The following is a 21,742-nucleotide window of genomic DNA, read 5'->3' on the forward strand; positions in this document are numbered from 1 at the left end:
ACTTAGCAGGAATAAGCGGAACAGAATAGACTGATTGGAAAATGGAAGCTTGAGTTTGACTTTGTTTGCTTTAATTTTAAAATAATTTTTTTTTTTTAAAGTTTTGAATATAATTCAATTAATTTAATATTGAGTATGGGATAAATAAAAAATTATTGATAAATATATAATTAATAAAATATAAAAAATTAAAAAAAATAAAATTCAAATTTTTGTAAAAATTAAAATTAAAAAGGTTCTGTTTAGATGGTTATTTGAAAATTAAAAAAAATTTTAATTTTTTTTTTTTGAACATATTTTAATTTTTTCTAATTTTAAATTGAGCATTTTGATTAAATATTTTATTTTATATGAAAAATTCATTAAATTTGGATTAAAATGATATATAAAACACCTATTAAACTTTTTCATTTTAAAAAGATAATAATGATTATTTTATATAGATTTAATTAAGTTTTATTTATTTAGACTCTAATTTTCAAAAAAAAAGTATTTTCTTACTCATCAGACATGGTAATATAACAATTGTACAGAAAAGAAAAGAAAAGAAAATATAATTACAGATGGAAACCAAGTTATTTTATGCGATAATGAAGGAATGCCAAGAAGATGCGGTGGTCAAGGTGATATTTTAGCAAGAGCTATTGGTACTATGTTTGTTTGGTCACAACTATAAAGATAACAATAACAATAGTGATAAAGTCCAAGAAAATGAACAACCATACCCGTCTTTTGCTGCCTGTTGATTACTCAGACATTCTTCAAAGAAAGCATTCGAAAAAACAAACGTTCAACTATTACTCAAGATATTATAAAAAATAAATTCCAAAATGTTTTGAAGAATTATTCCATGAACCATCTTTTTATTATTATTTACAAATTTACTTTTACTTTATTTATTTTTTTTAATACATATTCTTTGATAACCACTCTAAACCTTCATAAGCACCTTCTCCATTTATAGCACATAACTTTTGAATATACCATTTTCTTTCTTTACAATTTTCTAATTCTAATGCCTCTATTATTTCTTCTAAAGATAAACAACCTTTAATATCTTGTTTATTTGCCAATATTAAAAATGGAGTTTTTTTTAGTTCTTCGTGGCTTCTTAAATAATCCATTGATTCCTTTACTTCTCCTAATCTTTCACGGTCATTTGAATCAATTAGAAAGATCAATCCATTGGAATTATAAAAATAATGTCTCCAAAGATCACGAATTTTAGTTTGACCTCCAATATCCCAAATCATCATTGATACTTTTTTATGTGTTATACTTTCAACATTAAAGCCAATTGTCGGTATTGTAGATATTTCTTCTCCAATCTTTAATCTATATAAAAGAGTAGTTTTACCAGCACCATCTAAACCAAGCATTAAAATTCTGCTATCTCTACCACTAAATAGTTTTAAATAGTCAAAAAAGAAATTATAAATTGCTTTAAACATTTTTTTATTTTATTTTTATATTATTATATATTACTATATTTTATAATATTATTATTATAAATTATTATTTAAAAAATTGAATTTAATTTTTATATTTATATTAATTTTTTAAAATTTATATTTTATTTTTCTTGTATTTTATAAGTGGTATTGTTTTGTTGTTAAATTGCATGTATGATAAAAAGATAAAAATAAACTAAAAAATTAATAAAATTTTGCGTGGTTATTCCCCAAATTTTTCTTAATTTTTTTTTTAATTTATTGAAAAAAATAAAATAAAAAAAAAAAATTGTAAAAACTGGTCAAGTTTGCACAAAATTTCTAATAATGCCCTAATGTCCGATCATGACTCTTTTTTTTATTTCAAAATTAAAATGGAGAAAAAAAAAAATTTTATTTTATATATTTTATTTATTTGATATAAATTCTTGCGCTAAATTTTACAATATAAAAATCCCAAAAAAAAAAAAAAAAAAAAAAAAAAAAAAAAGTTATAAAGAAATAATTATTTGTTTATTTAAAATAATTTTTTAATTTTTCGTCAACTATAGAAAAATGGCCTTGTTTGTATTCGTTATAGTCTTTTTTTGAAATTGAAATATATTTTAATAGTAATTGAGTTACTTCAATATAGTCCATATTAATTGAGGTATGTAATATATATTTGAATGTATCTAAAATTGAAATTTTATTTGTTATTGATTTTTTATTAAATAATTGGCTGTACTTTAATGCTATTAGATTTGCAACTCTTAAATCCCCCATTCCTAAACATTTTTGCAAAAAGTAAGATATAATCTCTTTGTTATCCTCAGATAACCCATTTTTTAAAGTGTGATTTAAAAATTGATCTAAAAATTCGAGTGATGTTGGATAACTTTTTATATATCCATATTCAAAGTTTATAATTTGAAATATTCGATCGTATCTTCCTAATGTATAAAGCAATTCGATATATAACCAATTTGAAATTCGAAACAATACGAATTGGCCACCACTACTTTTGACTTTTAACTCTACACCATATTGATCAGTATTATCGATATGTATTGGTAATGCTGATGCTATATTTTCAAAAAACCAATATACCAATTCTTTATTTAGTACCGTTATATATTTAGTATCTTGAAAACATGAAAAGTATTTAACCTTATTTGATTTTATTAATTCGATTGCTCTTTGATTTAGTTCAGGTGTTGAACCCTGATCCAAAAAAAATGAATCGCACTCTAGTTCCCCATATTTTTCTAAACTATATGCTGCTGGATTAACTAATGCCCTATAATATATTTGAAATTTTGGTATACTTGGCTTGTACTTTAAAGAAAAATCAGCTTTGAAGCGAGTACCAGATTTGATCATTAACTCTTCATAATGCATTAAAACTGTGATATTTTTTACATAGAAACAGAGTTTATTATTATTTTTGAACAATATAGAATTTGGATGATTCTTATAAAAGTAGTCTAAAACTTCTGTCGACTCGATACCTTCAATAACGGTTTGGTCACTAATACGATGTTCGATAAATTTAAGAGAATGGTCATCCACAATAAGCTGAATTAACTCGATATTATTACTTAACATTACAAACTTTAGTAAATAGTCGATTCTAATATTATTGAAATAAAAAGATGGTTTTCTTATGTTCAATTTGGAGTTGAAAAAACCAATGTAATATGAAATTATATTTCTCTTTATTCTATATTTTGAAAACTTTAAAAAATCATTGAAATGTTTTTCATAATTATCTTCTGTTATTCCTAATTCTGAGAGTCGAATCAATATTGACTCTGTATCCCTGAATAGTAAATAATAATTTAATGGCATTTCATTCATTACTGCAACTGAATAAACTAAATCTATATAGTTTAAAATTATTGGTTTGATTTCACCATTATTATTACCAAAGTTATTATTATTATCTGAATTTATATTATTTAATATTAAATCTGAAAACTGATCTAAGAGTTGATTTATAGTGGATTTTAATTGATCTTGTGTAAATATTATTTTTTTGGCTAGTGAATCTATTAATTTTGTTTGATCCTTTTTAAGATTTTTAAAAATGATTGGTAAACATTCTACTAGTTTAACCAAATGCTTTAATTTGAAGGTTTCTTCGAAAATTCTGATATTTTTGAGGGAGATTAAGAATCTTGGTTTCTTTTTTTCATCGTTTATAAAATCGCATTTAACTTTACTATTCTTTGTATTGAAGCCGATAGAATTTAAATACTTTATCATTTTAATTTCTTTATAACTTGAAACTTTTAACTCCATTTTTTTTTCAGAAACTATTTGGTTAATTATTGTGCTATCGGTAACATTTAATAATTTTAAAACGGTAATATTTGATTCTAAAATTGCATAATAAATAAATTGAAACTTGTGAAAGGAATTTGGGTACTTTTTAAATATTTGGTTAAAAAAGGTTCTATTCTCTTCTGTATCTTTTCTAAAGTGGGAGCAGAGTAAACCAATACCAGGATTAAATATACCGAGATCTGATTTGTTAAAATTTAAGAATTCTCCACTCTTTACTTTATCTTTTAATATTTCTTTGCCATTTGAGAATCCAAATAATATATGATCAATGTTGAATAATCTTTCATATGTGAATGATTTACAGAGTTTGAAATTGGAAAAAATTCTTTTGAAAATAGTTTTATTTCTAAATGTGGACCAAAATGAAAATTCTAAAGGTTCAATGTTATCTTTAAATTTCAATACTGTTGAATATTTATTAAATGAATTGATTTTCTCTTTTTTTTGATTTTCTTCTATTAACGATTGTTTTAATTTTAAAAGTTGTTCAATTCTATTATAAATCTCTTCTTTTCTCCCACCGGCATTAATACAAAGTCTTTTTGCATATTCTCTTAGTTCTTTATATGTAAAATAATTGAAATTTTTATTTACAAAGGAATTATATTCATTACTAATATTCTCTATACTATCTTGTTTATCTTCATTATTATAATTATTATTATTATTATCATCATTATTATCATTATCATTGGAATTATTGTTATTATTTTTGGTATCTATATTATTATTTGTTGTTGTTAATTTTTTATTATTATTTGTTAATGTGTGGTCTTCACCATTATCTAATTTTCTTTTTCTATCCATCTTTGTAAAAATAGGGAGAGGTATGAAAATTAAATTAAAAAAATTAAAAAAAAATTAAAAAAATTAAAAAAAAAAAATTAAAAAAAATTAAAAAAAATAAAATAAAATTTAAAATATTTTAAATTGTTGTTAAAAATAAAAAAATATAATAAATAAAGGGTTTAAAAATGAATTAAATAAAAAAATTAAAAAAATATGGCCAGCAAATTTGTGGAGTCTAAATAGTGATTGTGGTTGGATTGGTGATAGTGGTAATTGGTAAAGTTAGGTTGTAAGGTTTTATCTTTAATGACTTTGATACTCTTGTAGCTACGTGGTGAATACAGATTTGTCGATTTACAATTAGAAGCAAATCAATTTAACAAACTCAGCAAAATATCAGGTGTTCAAAGCGGTCAAAATCCCATTGGTTGAGAGGATTTTATTCCAAATCAGTTTCAATCATAGGATGCAAATTTACAGATAGCCAAAGGGTTAATGTTTTAATGATAAAACAAAAAAAACCCGATGTAAAGCCGAGGATAAAAAAAAATGAGAGATATAAAATTATGCAAAAATAGAAAAAAAGTTAAATGATTTTATTTTGATAAAATATTTTTTCAAAATAAAATCATTTTAATTTATAAAAATTTAAATAAAGAAATTGAGGCAAAGGACCAAATTATACAGAAATATTCAAATGTATAAAGAGATAATAGAAAGTTTAGAATGTAAACTAATCCATTACAGGAGAGAAAATGAAGAGATCAAAGATATCAATAGCAAAAAAGAAACTAGTATTCAAATGATTCAAAAACAAATCACATATTTTAGAGATGGAATTCAACAATTATAAAATCAAAGAAGAAGAAGAAATTAAAAGGCTTTAAAAATCAAAACCAACCAAAAAGATGAATTAATAAAGGCATTATTTATTGCTTCATTCAGATAAAAACTGCAATTCCAAAGAAAACTAGTTAAGCTTTTAAAAAACTATCCGATTTCCGCCGGCCGACAAACTTTTTAAATAAATAATAAACTATAATTTAAATACATTTTAAACAAATTAATAAACTATATTTTTTAATTAAATATTGATAGCAGTATTAAAAAAGCAAATTTTTTATTATCTTTTATTTTTATTTAATTTTATTAATTTGAATTTAAAAATTCAAACATTTTGAAATCTATTTTATCGTATCGATGAACCAAATGAAGTTTTTGTAATTATATTATTTTCTTCAAGTTGCATGATTAACCACACTGTTTCATTTTTCATTAAACACTGTTTAAAATTTTTTAATTTTTTTTAATTTACTTTTTTTTTTAATTTTCTTTCATAGTATTTTGAAAAAGTTTTTTTTTTTTTTTATTTTTTTTTTTTTTTCTTTATTATTTTATATACATACAAATAATCATACATTTTTATTTTTTCATTATAATATTCGGCACATATAATAATTTTTAATAATAACAATAATAATTTTTAATAATAACAATAATAATTTTTTAAATATATTTAAAAATAATTTACAACTTAATTTATTTATTTAAAAATGGATTTATTACTTGTTTTTTACATTTTATGTGGTATCACTAGTTTCTCATTAGCATTTTTAATTAATAAGAAAATATACACTAGAAATAACATTAGAAACAATAATAGCACCAACACTCAAGAACCACACCCAATTAACAATAATTTAACTGTACAATTAACCACAAATCATCAAGACCCACCAAACGCCGCTGCCGCTGCCTCTGCACCATCCGCATCTGCATCAGAATCTGCATCATCTTCATCTGCACCATTTGCATCATCTGCACCATCTGAACCAGCACCATATGCATCAATATCTGCATCTGCACCTGCATCATATGTATCTGCATCAGTATCTGCATCAGTATCTGCACCAGCATCATCAGCACCAGCATCATCAGCACCAGCATCATCAGCACCATCAGCATCAGAATCTGCACAAAGACCAATCCCATTCATCCAGCTAATTCGTCAGCAACCACAACATCAACAACTACAACAATCACAACAACAAATCCCATTCATCCAACGAATTAGTCAGCAACCCCAACCCCAACAACCACAACAATCACAACAACCAATTCCACAACAACAATCACAACCACCACCAAAAACACATTTTATTGATCATAATGTTCAATATTATGAATCTATGGATATTGACTCAGGGACAGTCAATACTCCTCAAACACCACCAGAAGATAGAGCTATAGAACGTTTAAATGAACGTTTGGAGCTCTACAGTTTAGAGAACAGTAGAGCTATCCCAGGTGATGGCAATTGTCAGATGCATGCCCTATCTGACCAAATTTATGGCGATTTGAACCATAGTATGGAAATTAGAATAGCCATTGTTACATGGCTCATAAAAAATAAAAACTTAACCCTTTCAAATGGTGCAAAATTATACCAATTTGCCAATGCCACTAGTTGGTATAAGTACTGCATCCAAATGGCAAGAAAGGGTACATGGGGAGACCACTTAACTTTACTCGCCGCTGCTGAAATTTTCAAATCTAAAATTACCGTTATTTCATCAGTTGAATCTAACAGCAGCTTTTTCATTGAAATCACTCCACGTTCAGTTGAAAACTCCAGAGTAATTATTTTGTCTCACCATGCAGAACAACACTATGGTTCCTTACGCCAAATTTTATAATTAATAAGCATGGTCCAATATTAAAGTAATTCGAGGCATATTTAAAAACATTAAAGGTAAATAATTATATTTTCTATTTTTTATTTTTTTAATTTTTTTATAATTTATTAATTAATTTTTTAATACAATAGATTTCGTCACAGAATGTTTTGGCATTAGTCTAATAAATTTCGGTATTAGTACACCTAATCAATAATTTATAGACAGAAAATGGTATGTAAAATAATATTATTTTTTAAAATTAATTTTAAACATATATTAATAACCATCATTAGTCATCTGGAAAAAAATAAGCAGCATCTGATCAATTGCCCAAACGTATCAAAAAACCTATAGCAAATTCAATTTAAGGTCCCAATGGTGGTTCAAGTAATCGATCAAGCGTGGTTCAAATGGTTCTAGTAATCGGACAAGTGGTGGTTCAAGTGGTAGTTCGCATCACAATTAAAATGTTGGTTCAAGCAACTGGTCAAGTGTGGTCCAAGTGGTAATTTTCATCGTAATTCAAATGGTGGTTCAAATAATCGATCAAGTATGGTTCAGGTATCGGTCAAGTAGTGGTTCAAGTGGTATTCACATCGTAATTCAAAAGTTAGTTTAAAGTAGTGGTTCATATTGTAGCTTACATCAAAATTCAAACGTTGTTTCAAATAATCGGGTCAATTGGTAGTCAAATAGTGATTCAATTGGTGTGTCAACTAATATTTTAAGTAGTAGTTCAAATAATTGGTCAAATGGGGGTCCAAGTAATATTTTAAGTAGTAGCTCAATAGTTGAGTAATTAGTAAATTAAATGCAATTGGTTCAAGATTTATTGATAGCTGTCGCCCTATTGTATTTTCCTATATAGTAGAAATCATGACTTAGGTATATTATCTTTATTAATATTTTTATTTAATATTAAACTATATTAATTAATAATCTTTTTTATTTTTTTTTATTTTATTTTCAAGTTCTATCAAGGTTGTAATATATAATCACACTCAACATAATAATAATGCAGTCGATTTATTCAGCCAATAATCTCGTGTTAGCTTTTTTTTTTATTTTTAAATTTTATTTTTTTGATTTTTTTAAAAATTTTTTTTATTTTATTTTAAAAAAAAATTTATATTTCTTCATTTTATTTTTTGCATCACACAATATATACACATAAATATTTCAAAAAAAAATGATAGGTCAATAATTATAGTTTTAAAAAGCCTTCAAGTAAGTAAATAAGCACATTATTTTAAAACAAAAATAACAAATCTATATAAGGAATAGATGAACACAATACTAACACAAATTAATTATTATTATTTGTGCAGATCAAGTATGGTAACCTATTTCATTTAATGATGCAGAGCCTGATTCAAGAAATGTATTAGCAGCTGTTAAATTTAAAAAAAAAAAAAAAAAAAAAAAAATAATAATAGTTAAAAAAAAAGATCTAGATAGCAATAATAATTATAATACTTAATAGTATTAATAATAGATAAAAATCAAATAATATTTTATTTAAAATAAAATAAAATAAAATAAAATAAAATAAAATAAATAAAATAATAGGTTGATAAACTAAATTAAAGGATCCGCTCACTTTAGATTATGTTCCACCGAATAAAGAAATAGACCCAAAGAAAGTTTTATCATATATGTCAAAAACAATTAAGGTACTGACTGTCCAATTAGTGTTCAAAAGTCCCCGCAATCAGATCGAAGTTTCATTCTAATCAACTATTTGATGAATATCAGACATTGTTCTGGCCAAGCAACTATGGTATCATCATGGTTTTAGATGAAGAAAAGATCCAGTGATTCCTATCCGGCATTATGACTATCCAGATTTTATTATTTTAAGAGCTGCTGGTAACTATGAACAACACGGGTCATTATTAGCTCGAGCAACATCGAAAATGTTATTACTATAGGTGCAGAACAATCTATTATTCAAACACATACTCAAGATTTTATGACAATGATCCTTCAAGGTGAACAAATATATTAGGGTAACAGCGGTGATGTAGCTAAACCGGATCAACCCCCAAACCACCTTTTCAAATTATTAATCGATAAACAACCAATAAGATAAAAACAATTCAAATTAAAATAATCTAATTAATAATAATAATAATCAATTTACACTAGTTAACAATCAAAATGATCAATTATAATAATTAAATTAAAATAATAACAAAGTATAAATAATTCAATTTAATTATTATCAATTATAAGCTCATTTTTATATTTTATAGAGTTAATAAAATTCTCTATTTATAGTTTATACAATTGATAATCTATTGATGATCTATAAACAATACATATTTATTAAATAAAGATTTTAATTTATTTGATTAATAACTTATTTTTGTCTTAAATTTTTGACCACTTTTCTTTTTTTTTTTTTTTACAATTTTCCAATTGATACTTTTTTCTATTGATATATTTAATAAACGAAATAAAATAAATAATAATGAATTTAACTTTTTTAAAAAAACAAATAAAAAGCACATTAATGACAACATATCTTTTGGTTTTTCTTTTTTTTTAATTTATTTTTTAAAAATTTATATTATATTATTATTTAAACTCTGCCTGAAGATCTAGTTTCGAACCATTTTCTGAGGTACCAAATTTGACCAACGGCTATAACAACCAAAACAACCACTTCAACAATAGTCCACCAAACAACACGAGCTTTAGTTGATTATGAGGTATCTCTATTTGATTGTTCTCTGAATCTTAATTTCACGAAATACAGTTTTTCGCCAAAGTTTTGTACTGTATTAATTTGAACTACTACCCCACGGGTACATCAAAACAGAATTGTAGTATAAGACCCCCATATGGTTAGAACATATAAAGTTGCAGTTCAAATTAATAGTATAAATAAAGAAATTTCCCTTTTGCTAAGTTGGTCACCTCACGCCTTATTTACTAAATTACTATTTTCATTTTCAAAATTATTATTATTAAAACTATTATTAAAAACGTCATTTCTTTCTAAATTTGAACTATTACTTTCTAAATTACTATTTATATCACCTTGGTTATTAAATGGAAACATTTTTGAAATTTATTTTTTTTTTTTTTTTTTTTTTTTTTATATCTTCTTATTTACCAATCTCATTCAGTATAAATACCGCAAGTCCTCAGTCTAAAACTTCAGAGGTTTTTTATTCTATATTATTCAATAAACTACAATTTCATTACACATATAATATTTGTTATTTGTTGTTTATTTGTTATACTTATTTTACATATATATATACTTAATTATTTGTAAAGTGTATAGAGCTTCATTACAAAATATGTAATGAAATGACCCCTATCCGAGAGACGGTTACTGTTAGAGCTTTACTAGAGTTACAGGAATTATATAATAATGTATAATTATTACTAAGTTTAATAAAGAAATATAGTTAAATAGAAATATAGTTTAGAAACCTTTATTTAAGTATTTTAGTTATTATATTATTAATTGTTATTATTATTAGAAGTTAGAAGATGATAATAATGAATAATAAAGAATTATTACTGGAGTATTTATAGTGTCATAAACAAGTTGACATGAATGTATATATATGTTAAACATGTGACATTTTCAACTAAATATATTATTTATGGAAAACTATTACTATTTTAAGAGTTATTTATTATAAAACTAATGTAATGAAGCTCTATACAGCTTACAAATGATTAAGTATATATATGTAAAATAAGTATAACAAATAAACAACAAATAACAAATATTATATGTGTAATGAAATTGTAGTTTATTTAATAATATAGAATAAAAAAACCTCTGAAGTTTTAGACTGAGAACTTAAGGTATTTATACTGAATGAGATTGGTTCTAGAAGCTAATTCTTAAGTTATTTGGAAACACTGGAATTGGTAGTTACTAAGCAGTAGTTAGTAAACAGCAGTTAGTGACTCTTAATTAGCCTAGGGTCATAGCGTTAATATAGCGATATCATAACAGTATATATATGGTCGGACGGGGGGGCAGTTATACTACATTTTCCCCACGGTTTTGGAAATTCGACGGCACCGAATTGAAACGGCCTTGAGAGAATAAAATTCTTTTGACATTCCGAACATATTTCTTTAACAAATTATTTAATTGAGCTTGTTGCACAGCAGTGAGAATAATTGATCCATCTTGAGCGGACTGATAAACTTGGTTGTGAATTGACGGTGTACTGCTTGGATTTTGAGTTGAATGATTATCTGCATTTATAACTGTTTGTTCTAAAGATTTGATGAATGCAGGTGGTTGCTTGAATTTCTTACTGATTTTATTATTAAAGTTATTATTATTTCTATTGAACTTATTACTATTACTGGAATTGACATTATTAAAGTTGTTATTATTACTATTGAAACTATTACTATTAAAATTATTACTATTACGAGAATTTATATTATTTGACTTGATTGATGTTTGACATGTTGATGAGTGATGGTCCGGGTGTGATGATGATTGACTGAATATGCTTTCTGATTTATTGGCATATCTTACAGAGTTGATTCTATAACAATTATTATCGGGTTTGGGCTTTAAAGACTGATAATTGAGAACATTAACTGAGGTTGAATTGAGCTGAGCTGGGTTGAAATTACTATCTAGCGATGTACTATTTTCAGTGTACGAATATAACGGGACAAAACAATTAGCTTTACTACATACTAATTTACTTCTTGAAAGGATTGGGTCAGCACCAATGGCATTTAAACCGTTTAAACCTAAAATACATGACGAAGAGATATCGACATCTCTAAATACTTCTAATTCAACTTGTTCAGAAACAGGACCAAACGAAAGATTACAGATAGTTGTACCAATAGGAAGTAGTCTGTGGTTACTTACAGATTGTATGATTTTTTTACTTGAGTTAATTGAGAGATTGAGTCTTTTTGCAAGTGATTCTCTTATGCATGATAAGCTAGCACCAGTATCTATGAGAACTCTAACACCTTGATTGTTTATCTTCAAATTTGCACATACATTTTTATATCCTGAAACACTAGCGATTGTGTTGATTGTTGGCTCGACGTTTACATCATTACCTATATAGTCATTATTTAAATTACTATTATTTCTATCTCTATAATTTTGTTGATTAACATATCTATTTCTATTACTATTATTATTATTATAACTATTAAAACTTGATCTTTGATTATTACTCTTATTTCTATTTAACTGATAATTATTGTAATTATTTTGATTATATCCATTTTGATTATAATTATTATTATTCCTATGATTACTATTAATATATCTATTACTTCTATTTTGTGAAAACTTATCCTTGTTTTGACAATTTCTACTAAAGTGTCCTTCCATTCCGCACGAATAACAAACGACGGACATGTTTTGTGTATCATTACTTATACCGGCAACATTAAAACTTGGATTATTTGCATTTGCCATTGAGACATTAGGGGTTCTATTTGTACCAAAAATACCATTTAATGGTTCTTTAATTAAATATAAGGAAACTCCTTTGGATTCAGTGAAAGCGATTTCTAAGTTTCTTACTTCTTCGAGATATTCTTGATAAGTGGAGTCCTTTCTACATTTTAAAGCCAAATAATCTTTAAAATTACATCCTAAAGCTTGGTTTAAAAATGTGATTGCTGCTTCATCTGGTAAATTACTTCTTTTCTTTACTATTGAGAATACAAGTAGCAAGGCATCTAATGATTTAAATTTATTTTCTCTAGAAAAATTAGAGAATCTATCCAAGACGACACTTGGACTATCTTGATAATATCTTCTTAACCTGAGAATATTATCTTCTACGGAATTTGAATTAAACGGGTCAATAGATCTTAATCTATCTATTGCACTACCACGCAAACTGGAGAGTAAGTTAGCACTTGTTGGTCTAACAAAATGATGTCTAAATAAGAATTCAAATAAATCCCAATTCTTATCGAACTCTGCTTTATTAGCTCCATCAAATTTAGATTCTTCTGGAAATGGAGTACGATTTGGTTGAAAATTTAATTCCTTCAATATTTTCATCTGATTGTTTATCAATTCCATCATTTTTAGTTCTTGTTCTTTTAACTTGGCATTATTTGAGTTATTATTTACTGTAGGTTTTTTCTGGGATGGTGGAATGATACCTGTAGGTTTTACAGTAGGATTTGTGGCTTCCGCTTTAACTTGATAATTATTTTTAACTTTATTATTTACTAAATTACTATTTTCATTTTCAAAATTATTATTATTTAAACTATTATTAAAAACGTCATTTCTTTCTAAATTTGAACTATTACTTTCTGAATTACTATTTATATCACCTTGGTTATTAAATGGAAACATTTTTGAAATTTATTTTTATTTTTTTTTTTTTTTTTTTTTTATATCTTCTTATTTATGAACCGACAAATTAATTAAAAATAAAATTTTTTTTTTTTTTTTTTTTTTTTTTAAAATTTTAATTAATTTTTTTAAAAATTTAAAATCTTCCGAATATTGTGTGGAGAGGTTAACACACTTTAACAAACAATTAAAAACAAATAAACTACTACAATTATTACTATACTTAAAACAAAACTGGGGTTAACACATAAAATTACCTGAATTAAAAACTTGAACAAAATATCTTTATCACACAAAAGATTACAATAATTAACTAAACAATAAAAGAGATAAATAACCTAATTCTCTTCCCCCAAAAAATTTAAAACAAACGCAAAACGAGACAAAACAGATTCTGATGAGCTGTCGCCAAAATGTAATGAAGCTCTATACAGCTTACAAATGATTAAGTATATATATGTAAAATAAGTATAACAAATAAACAACAAATAACAAATATTATATGTGTAATGAAATTGTAGTTTATTTAATAATATAGAATAAAAAAACCTCTGAAGTTTTAGACTGAGAACTTAAGGTATTTATACTGAATGAGATTGGTTCTAGAAGCTAATTCTTAAGTTATTTGGAAACACTGGAATTGGTAGTTACTAAGCAGTAGTTAGTAAACAGCAGTTAGTGACTCTTAATTAGCCTAGGGTCATAGCGTTAATATAGCGATATCATAACAGTATATATATGGTCGGACGGGGGGGCAGTTATACAACACTAATTTATAACTCATCCCCGTTGGTCTAGTGGTGAGGATTTTCGCCTGTCACGCGAAAGGCCCGGGTTCAATTCCCGGACGGGGAGTCATTTTTTATGTTACAATCTTCCAGAAGATTATTTTAACGAAATGGGAGCAATTATGAACCATTGATTGTAATAGTATTCATATGCATTTGCAAATTATCCTATGGATCAAGGAGGTTGGAATCTTTGGAATATCAAAAACAGACAAAAAGCACAAAGATTATGGATGATAAATCAAATAATCAATAAAATTGAAACTAACAAAATAGAATCAGAATATCAACACAGGTGGAAATATCAAATATTAACCAAAACAATAACTTCAGATTACCTATTTAAAAACTACAATGATTGGATACAAATAAAAGTTAAAAAAGGACTACTAGACGGGTTGAAATCCATTAAAAATAAAGACGGCAAACCTCTTTCTTTAGCAGAATGGTATTCGGAAATAAACAATCTCAACAGCTTTACACCCAAAACAGAATTCCAACAATGTCTTCAACTTACAGGTTATAGCTACATCAACCTATTCAATAATATACTTAATATTAAAGATCCAAAATCAAGAAACACTCTATTCAAATTCCAAGCAAGATGCTTACCCATCAACTTCATTCACAACAAACCATGTAGACTATGTAATGAAAATCTTAATAATGATCCATATGGTCATCTATTTTTCAAATGTGAAAAAACTCTGAAATTCATCAACTTCAATAAACTAAAATCATTTATATTCTTTACTTCAGGAAGGGGCCTCAATTGGTCACTGGACATAACAAGATCAAGAAGGAATATATCAATAAAAAATATTACATACAAAATCCCAGAAGGTCGCAAATCCGATGGAGAAATAAATATGGATTACAACAACACCAGATTCCACAAATCACACTTCCAATGGAACTATAAAGCAATAGATTTCGACTTAACTAGATGTTTCGCTTATATAAATGCCATAGCCCTGGTATTTCATCAAGTTTACATGTAAAGAATTATATGACGATCAAGAAAATACAATAAAAGAACTCGATTATAAGAATCTAACCTCAAAATGGACTAAACTAGCTACTTTAGAATACTTAAAAGGTTTAAAAAACATCAAGGAAAGACACGCTAAACAACCACAAACAATTAGCAACATCAATGAAGAATATAGAAAATTCAAAAGAAGAATAGCAAGAGCATACTTCATCAGCATCAAATCTTTACCAAATATCAACAGTTTAGAATATTTTCTTTAAAAACATTATAAAAAACATTAAATAAAATTTTACTGATTAATTTAAAGCATTTGCTTTTAATTATCTTCACTTTTAAAAAAAAAAAAAAAAAAAAAAAAAAAACATATGCATTTTAGAATTAAATGAATATTACAGTTATAATTATATCTCAACTAAATAATATATTTATATTTTCCTTTATTTTAAATAATTTATTATTTAAAATTAAAAATTAAAAATAAAATAAAAATAAAAAAATTGAAAAATTTAAAAAATAAAATTTTATTTTTTAGTTTTTAGTTTTCGGTTTTAGTTTTCACAAACAAAGAATTGTATATTTATTTGATTATTAGAATTATTTATATTTATTATTTATCTATAACTAAAGTAGCTCCATCTACATTACACTTTTTTTTTTTTTTGAAATTTCCCCCACCACACCTGAAGTATTTTGATTTTGATTTATTTGATGTATTTGTTTATTTGTTTAGTGCTGCAGTGAAATTTGTGTTTTGATTTTGATGAGTGGTTAAAAAATCATTAATTTAGTGAACTACCAGACAATGAAAGAAGCCCCATGCAGAATCATCAGATGGTTGGATTTGGTCAGTAGGTTCCAGTTTGAAATCAGGCACATAAAAGGCGAATTAAATTACGTTGCAGATATGTTAAGTAGAGACGCTAGGTTTTATTTAGATTGGGATAGCAGCTTTTTACAACAAATTAGAAATGGGTATAATAGCGCATCGGAAAGAGATGGGAAATGGTTGGAAGCATTTAAGACAAGAACTGATTTGGTTATAGAAGAGGAGGGTATATTGTATTATAAAGATCCAAATACTGAAACTAGAAGAGTTATTATTAAAGGTAAAGAACAAATAACAACAATTTTAGATGAAGCTCATTCAACTATGTACTCAGGCCATCCAGAATGTCAGAAGGTCAAGGTAAAACAAAGTAAACATGGGTTATTAAATTCATTATCAATTCCAGCAAGACCGTGGGACGATATTTCAATGGATTTTATGAACTTACCGATTACAGAACAAGGAAATGACTGTGTATATGTCATTGTCGATAGATTAAGTAAGATGGCGAAGTTAATACCATGCAAAAAGACGATAACAGCAATTGAAGCAGCCAGAATATTTTGGGATAATATAGTATGTAGCTATGGTTTACCAATCTCCATAGTGTGTGATAATGATAAATTATTCACTGCCGAAATCTGGGATCAATTAATGGAATTGGGAATGGTTATGAAAACTACAGCTCCAGCAAGGCCGCAAGCAGATGGTCAAACAGAAAGAATGAATCGTACAGTTAAGGAAATTTTAATGAAGAGTACAAAGAACAGGTTAAGATGGGACATAGAAATTAAGAACATAGAATTAGCAATCAATAGTTCAATTAATTCATCAACGGAATTATCACCAATGAGTGTTGTATATGGTTTCGAACCTAGGATGCCTATTAGTATCAATACTCAATATAATATTCACTTCACAGAAGCTTTAGTGCATTACCGTCAAGTAGCTCAAAATAATATGTTAGAAGCTCAGATTTCACAATCAATTTAATACAACAAAGATAGAGAGAATATTATATACGAACTAGGTGATTGGGTATTAGTTAAACGTTCAAAATTAAATACTTTCAAAGGTCTCAAGGTAGAAGAACAATTAAAGTTATTACCAAATTATTGTGGTCCATTTAAGATCGTACAAAGGCACTCGAGGATCAATTACAAAAACAGGTTATCAAATGTTAAAAAGGGTAGTACACGTGGATGATATCAAACCTTATATTGAAGAAGACAGGGTATTATTCGACAACAGAAGGAAGAGGACACACATACCGTTAGGCGATGAAATAGAGTCAATTATCGAGAAAAGAAATAGAAGATATGGTAAAGGTTCAAGAATTGAATATCGTATTAGATTCAAGAATGCTTCAGAAGACCATGATATATGGGTTCCACTCCATTATTTAGACGAGGTTGCTCAACTGGTTAAAGATTTTGAAAAGAAATTAATAGATTCAGGTATTCCACTACAGAATGATTTTTTAACCACTCATCCAAATCAAAACACAAATTTCACTGCAGCACTAAACAAATAAACAAATACATCAAATAAATCAAAATCAAAATACTTCAGGTGTGGTGGGGGAAATTTCAAAAAAAAAAAAAGTGTAATGTAGATGAATCATCTGCAAAACCTTGAAATTTGATTCTTCTGTTTGTGTTGTCTAAAGGAAGTCCAATTATTGATTTATCTTCTAGTATAGATCTAGCCAAAGCTTCGATTACCATTACATAAAGAGTCGGTGATAAAGGATCTCCTTGTTTTACTCCTCGTCCTATTATGAATTTATCAGTATTTTTACCATTTATTTCTATTTTTGCAAAGGAATTGGTAGTAGTTGCATAATAAGATTTATTAGCTTGGTTGGTACTTGAATGTGTAATAGTGTTCTGTATATGGCATCGTGAGATATAGAGTCAAAAGCTTTCTCAAAATCATAGAAAGTAATGATTCCTGGTAGTTTGTTTTTGATACAATATTTGATTATTTCATTTACTGTCATTATATTATCAGTAATTTTTCTGCCACCAGTAAAACCTTTCTGATTGGGGTTAATTATATCAGGAAGAATAGACTATTCTGTAATCTATTGTTGATAACCTTAGATTGTATATTTATTTGATTTTTAGAATTTATATTTATTATTTATCTATAACTAAAGTAGCTCCATCTACATTACAAAAGGTTGATTTTTTTCCAATTGTATATATATTCAAAAAAAAAATTTTGGGAATAAATATTTTTTAAAATAAACCTTTTATCAACTTTACCAAAGATCTCATCAAGTGATTTTTAAAATTTAACCATAAATATTATTTTTTAATTTTATTTTAAACACAGCCCCAAAATTTTAAAAAAAAAAAAAAGAAAAATATTATTATAATGAATTATTAATAGCTCTATCTTTTCTTTAACTGTTTGGATTTTTTTTCAATCTTGTTGCTTTCTCTTAACTCCTCTTTTCTTTTATGTGTTTCTTTGTTGCAAATTGATTTTAGCTTTTCCAAACTCCAATCATTCATTTTTTTTGTAAACCGTCAAACTCTCCTGAAGATTCAAAATGCCCATTATATTGTTTGAAAAAAAAATTAATTTTTAACAAAAAAAGATAAACCAAAAAAAAAAAAAAATTAATTTTTAAAAAAAAAAAAAAACAAAAAATAATTTTTTCACAAAAAAAACAAAAAAAATTTAATTTTCCAGTGTTCATTAATAATTTTCAATAGTTACATGTAAAAACAATAATACTCACACACAATCTTGGTGGTTATAAAAAACTGCCCCCTAATGAAGTTTTTAATGTAAGTTGTCAAATATTTCAATCAATCTTTAATAATTTTTTAAGATTATTTATATTATTTTAAAATTTTTTTTTTTAATAATTGATTATAAATTTATTATTTATATTTTATTCATCTTCATTTATTAATAACAAATAAATATTTTTTTTTCATATTATATATATAATACCTAATGTCTGTTTCAAAAAAAATACAACCACTTGACTATTTCTCAGAAATAAAAAACTGGCCTGATATCGAAAATGCTGTAAAGGAAAACAAAACTGTAGAGGATGCTGTTAATAGTAACCTTCAAACCTATGTAACTATCAATGTATCCCAAGCTATGAAACAATTAGCAACAGTTGGGTATGTATTTAAATATGCAATATTCACTCTTTAATTATTATAAACTAGTACTAACTAGTTTCTTTAAAAAATCATATAATAGTGACCTCTTAAAGATAGCCTATGCAGCCTCAAAAGATTTCCCAAGCAGTGTACCAATTATTGGAATTCTCGGTAGTTATCAATCAATGATTAATGATACAGTTAATACATCTTCAAATTTTGTAATGTTATGTATTGACAGTATTGAATTCTACAATATTGCTCTTAAATTTGCAAATAAAAAAAAACTTGCCAAATCAATTGAAATCATTGGTAGAGCAGCTAAAAAAGCAAAAGAAATGGCCACAATATCTGACACTTTGGTTCAAAAAGCTGAAAATCTTGTACAATTATCAATGGATGCTTTAAAAACCGCAACAAATGACCAGGTCAAATCTGTTGAGGAATTAAAAGAAAATGAAAAGAAACAAGGTGAATTGAATGCTAATGCAGAGAGTCTTAAAAGTGAAATCGCATCATTAAAGGGTCAAGTAAGTGTATTACTTTTTAAATTTGAACCTAATTATATCATATTAATTTATTATAAATCGAATAGATTGAAGAAATGAAAGATTTAGCAGACAAAGCCGGTAAAGAAGCTGAGGAAGAACGTAAAATGTCATTTATCATTAGAATTATTGGTGCTGTTGCTGAACCACTTTCACAAGTAAGTTATTCATTAATAATAATTATTTAACCATAAAAAATATTTATTTATTTTTTTTCAAAACACAAGCTTGCTGGTCCTATGATTGCTGCATATAGTGGCGCTCCACCAACAGGTGCCATTAAGAACATTTTTGGTGGTAAAAAAGATAAAGATGAAACCAAACAAGATCCAACGGATGATGCTGCTACCAAAGTAACAAACAAACAAAAAAAATTAAAGAAACAAAAGGAGGAAAAAGAAGAAGAGTTAGAGAAAAAAGTAAAAAGAAAATTTTTTATTTTTATTATTAAAATTAAAATAAATACTAATGTTATAAAAAAATCTATTTAGGAAAAAGAAGAAAAGAAACTTGAAGAAAAAGAAAAGGATGGCTCCATTACAGAAAAAGAAAAAAAAAAAAAGAAACTCTTAGGTGATCAAATTGATGAAATTAAAAATGCAATTGAAAAACTTGGTAACAATATTTCAAATGTCTCAAATGAAATTGCTGATGAAATGAAAGAAAAAGCTGCCAGATCAGAAAATTGTGAAATGGAATATAGAAAATTAAAAAATTCATACCAAGATTTACAAAGGTAATTAAAACTAAAGAACATTTAACACTTATTGTTTTCTTTTATCTAATTATATTGATTTCATAAACAGAAATGCCAATGCTAACTTAGCAAAGAACTTAAAAGAACTTCAAAATCTTTCAAGAGAAGAGAGTCATTTAGAAGTTAGTATTAAATCATTAGAAATTGTAATTAGTACCATGGGTAAAGTTAAGACTATCTTTGAAAACACAAGACTCTTTTGGTTACAAGTATGTATATGTAAATTTATTTCGATAGTTATCAAGATACTAATTTATTTATATTTACTTAAATAGGTTGAATCCCATTGCAAACGTCTTTCAAAGATTTCTGCTATTGAGGATATGAAAGATTTAGCTGAGGATGACCCAGGTAAATATATTTTATATAATATAATAATATTATTAATGATTTTTGATTATTGGTATTAACTATTTTATTAAACCAAAAAATATAGATGAATTAGTTGATTTCCAAAATGAAATTAAAAAATCAGGTATGAGTTGGTTAGCTTTAGCCTATGTCAATCAAACCGCTGCAACTGCAATCATTAGCATAAAGGGTAACTTTGATGAAGTAATGAACAACCTTCCATCAAGAGATGAAGCCAAAAGGATTGTTGAGAATTGTACTGCTCAACTTGAGGTAGAATTAGAAAAAGAAAATAAACAAATCGATGCTACCAAAGAAAAACTTAATATCACCCCTGCCTCAAAACTAGATCCAACTTTAGAGTAAACTCTTTTTTGTCTTTTCACCATTTTAATTTAAAAAAAAAATTAATTATACAAAAAAAAAAATAATCTTTAATTCTTATATATTAAAATTAATTATATTTAATAAAATAAAAAATAAATTGTTTTGAATTAGAAGTGACTTTTTATTATTATTATTATTTAATAGACCATTTATCACTATATGTATCGAACTGAATTTTATTATAAAATTTTAATAATGACATATTTTAAATAATAATAACAATAATAATAATTTTAAATAATTACTTTAATGATTATATAAAAAAAAATTACCAATATGTTTCTATGAAAAAAAAAAAAAAAAAAAAGAAATAGCAACCATTAATGAAAGGAGAAAACAAGTATTCAAAGCACAATTCTCTTCACTATAATAAA

The 21,742-nt window shown here is 25.8% G+C and overlaps 7 protein-coding genes across 7 annotated transcripts; 4 read left to right on the forward strand and 3 right to left on the reverse strand.

The window, feature by feature from the left end:
• Positions 1-905: 905 nt before the first annotated feature.
• Positions 906-1,451, reverse strand: DICPUDRAFT_38752 (uncharacterized protein; the record flags this gene model as incomplete). The annotated part of the gene is made up of 1 exon (XM_003291259.1): positions 906-1,451. One exon carries the CDS (start codon positions 1,449-1,451, stop codon positions 906-908), a length of 546 nt encoding a protein of 181 aa, XP_003291307.1.
• Positions 1,452-4,094: 2,643 nt separating this feature from the next.
• Positions 4,095-4,271, reverse strand: DICPUDRAFT_13646 (uncharacterized protein; the record flags this gene model as incomplete). The annotated part of the gene is made up of 1 exon (XM_003291260.1): positions 4,095-4,271. A coding segment is annotated over one exon (177 nt), but the record flags the coding sequence as incomplete, so codon positions are not given.
• A 994-nt stretch (positions 4,272-5,265) lies between these two features.
• DICPUDRAFT_155890 (uncharacterized protein) lies at positions 5,266-5,421 on the forward strand (the record flags this gene model as incomplete). The annotated part of the gene is made up of 1 exon (XM_003291250.1): positions 5,266-5,421. The coding sequence occupies one exon, from the start codon at positions 5,266-5,268 to the stop codon at positions 5,419-5,421; it is 156 nt and encodes a 51-aa protein (XP_003291298.1).
• Positions 5,422-6,757: 1,336 nt separating this feature from the next.
• DICPUDRAFT_38762 (uncharacterized protein) lies at positions 6,758-7,264 on the forward strand (the record flags this gene model as incomplete). The annotated part of the gene is made up of 1 exon (XM_003291251.1): positions 6,758-7,264. One exon carries the CDS (start codon positions 6,758-6,760, stop codon positions 7,262-7,264), a length of 507 nt encoding a protein of 168 aa, XP_003291299.1.
• A 3,994-nt stretch (positions 7,265-11,258) lies between these two features.
• DICPUDRAFT_81978 (uncharacterized protein) lies at positions 11,259-13,586 on the reverse strand (the record flags this gene model as incomplete). Its single annotated transcript, XM_003291261.1, has 2 exons — positions 11,259-11,926; positions 12,320-13,586. The coding sequence occupies 2 exons, from the start codon at positions 13,584-13,586 to the stop codon at positions 11,259-11,261; spliced, it is 1,935 nt and encodes a 644-aa protein (XP_003291309.1).
• A 3,797-nt stretch (positions 13,587-17,383) lies between these two features.
• On the forward strand, positions 17,384-17,653 carry DICPUDRAFT_12699 (uncharacterized protein; the record flags this gene model as incomplete). Its single annotated transcript, XM_003291252.1, has 1 exon — positions 17,384-17,653. A coding segment is annotated over one exon (270 nt), but the record flags the coding sequence as incomplete, so codon positions are not given.
• Positions 17,654-19,167: 1,514 nt separating this feature from the next.
• DICPUDRAFT_95334 (uncharacterized protein) lies at positions 19,168-21,398 on the forward strand (the record flags this gene model as incomplete). The annotated part of the gene is made up of 8 exons (XM_003291253.1): positions 19,168-19,343; positions 19,426-19,855; positions 19,921-20,031; positions 20,101-20,292; positions 20,365-20,609; positions 20,680-20,839; positions 20,906-20,981; positions 21,067-21,398. The coding sequence occupies 8 exons, from the start codon at positions 19,168-19,170 to the stop codon at positions 21,345-21,347; spliced, it is 1,671 nt and encodes a 556-aa protein (XP_003291301.1). The 3' UTR covers positions 21,348-21,398.
• Positions 21,399-21,742: the final 344 nt, after the last annotated feature.

The sequence above is a fragment of the Dictyostelium purpureum genome (genome assembly GCF_000190715.1).
Source record: "Dictyostelium purpureum unplaced genomic scaffold DICPUscaffold_269, whole genome shotgun sequence".
Classification (NCBI taxonomy): domain Eukaryota; phylum Evosea; class Eumycetozoa; order Dictyosteliales; family Dictyosteliaceae; genus Dictyostelium; species Dictyostelium purpureum.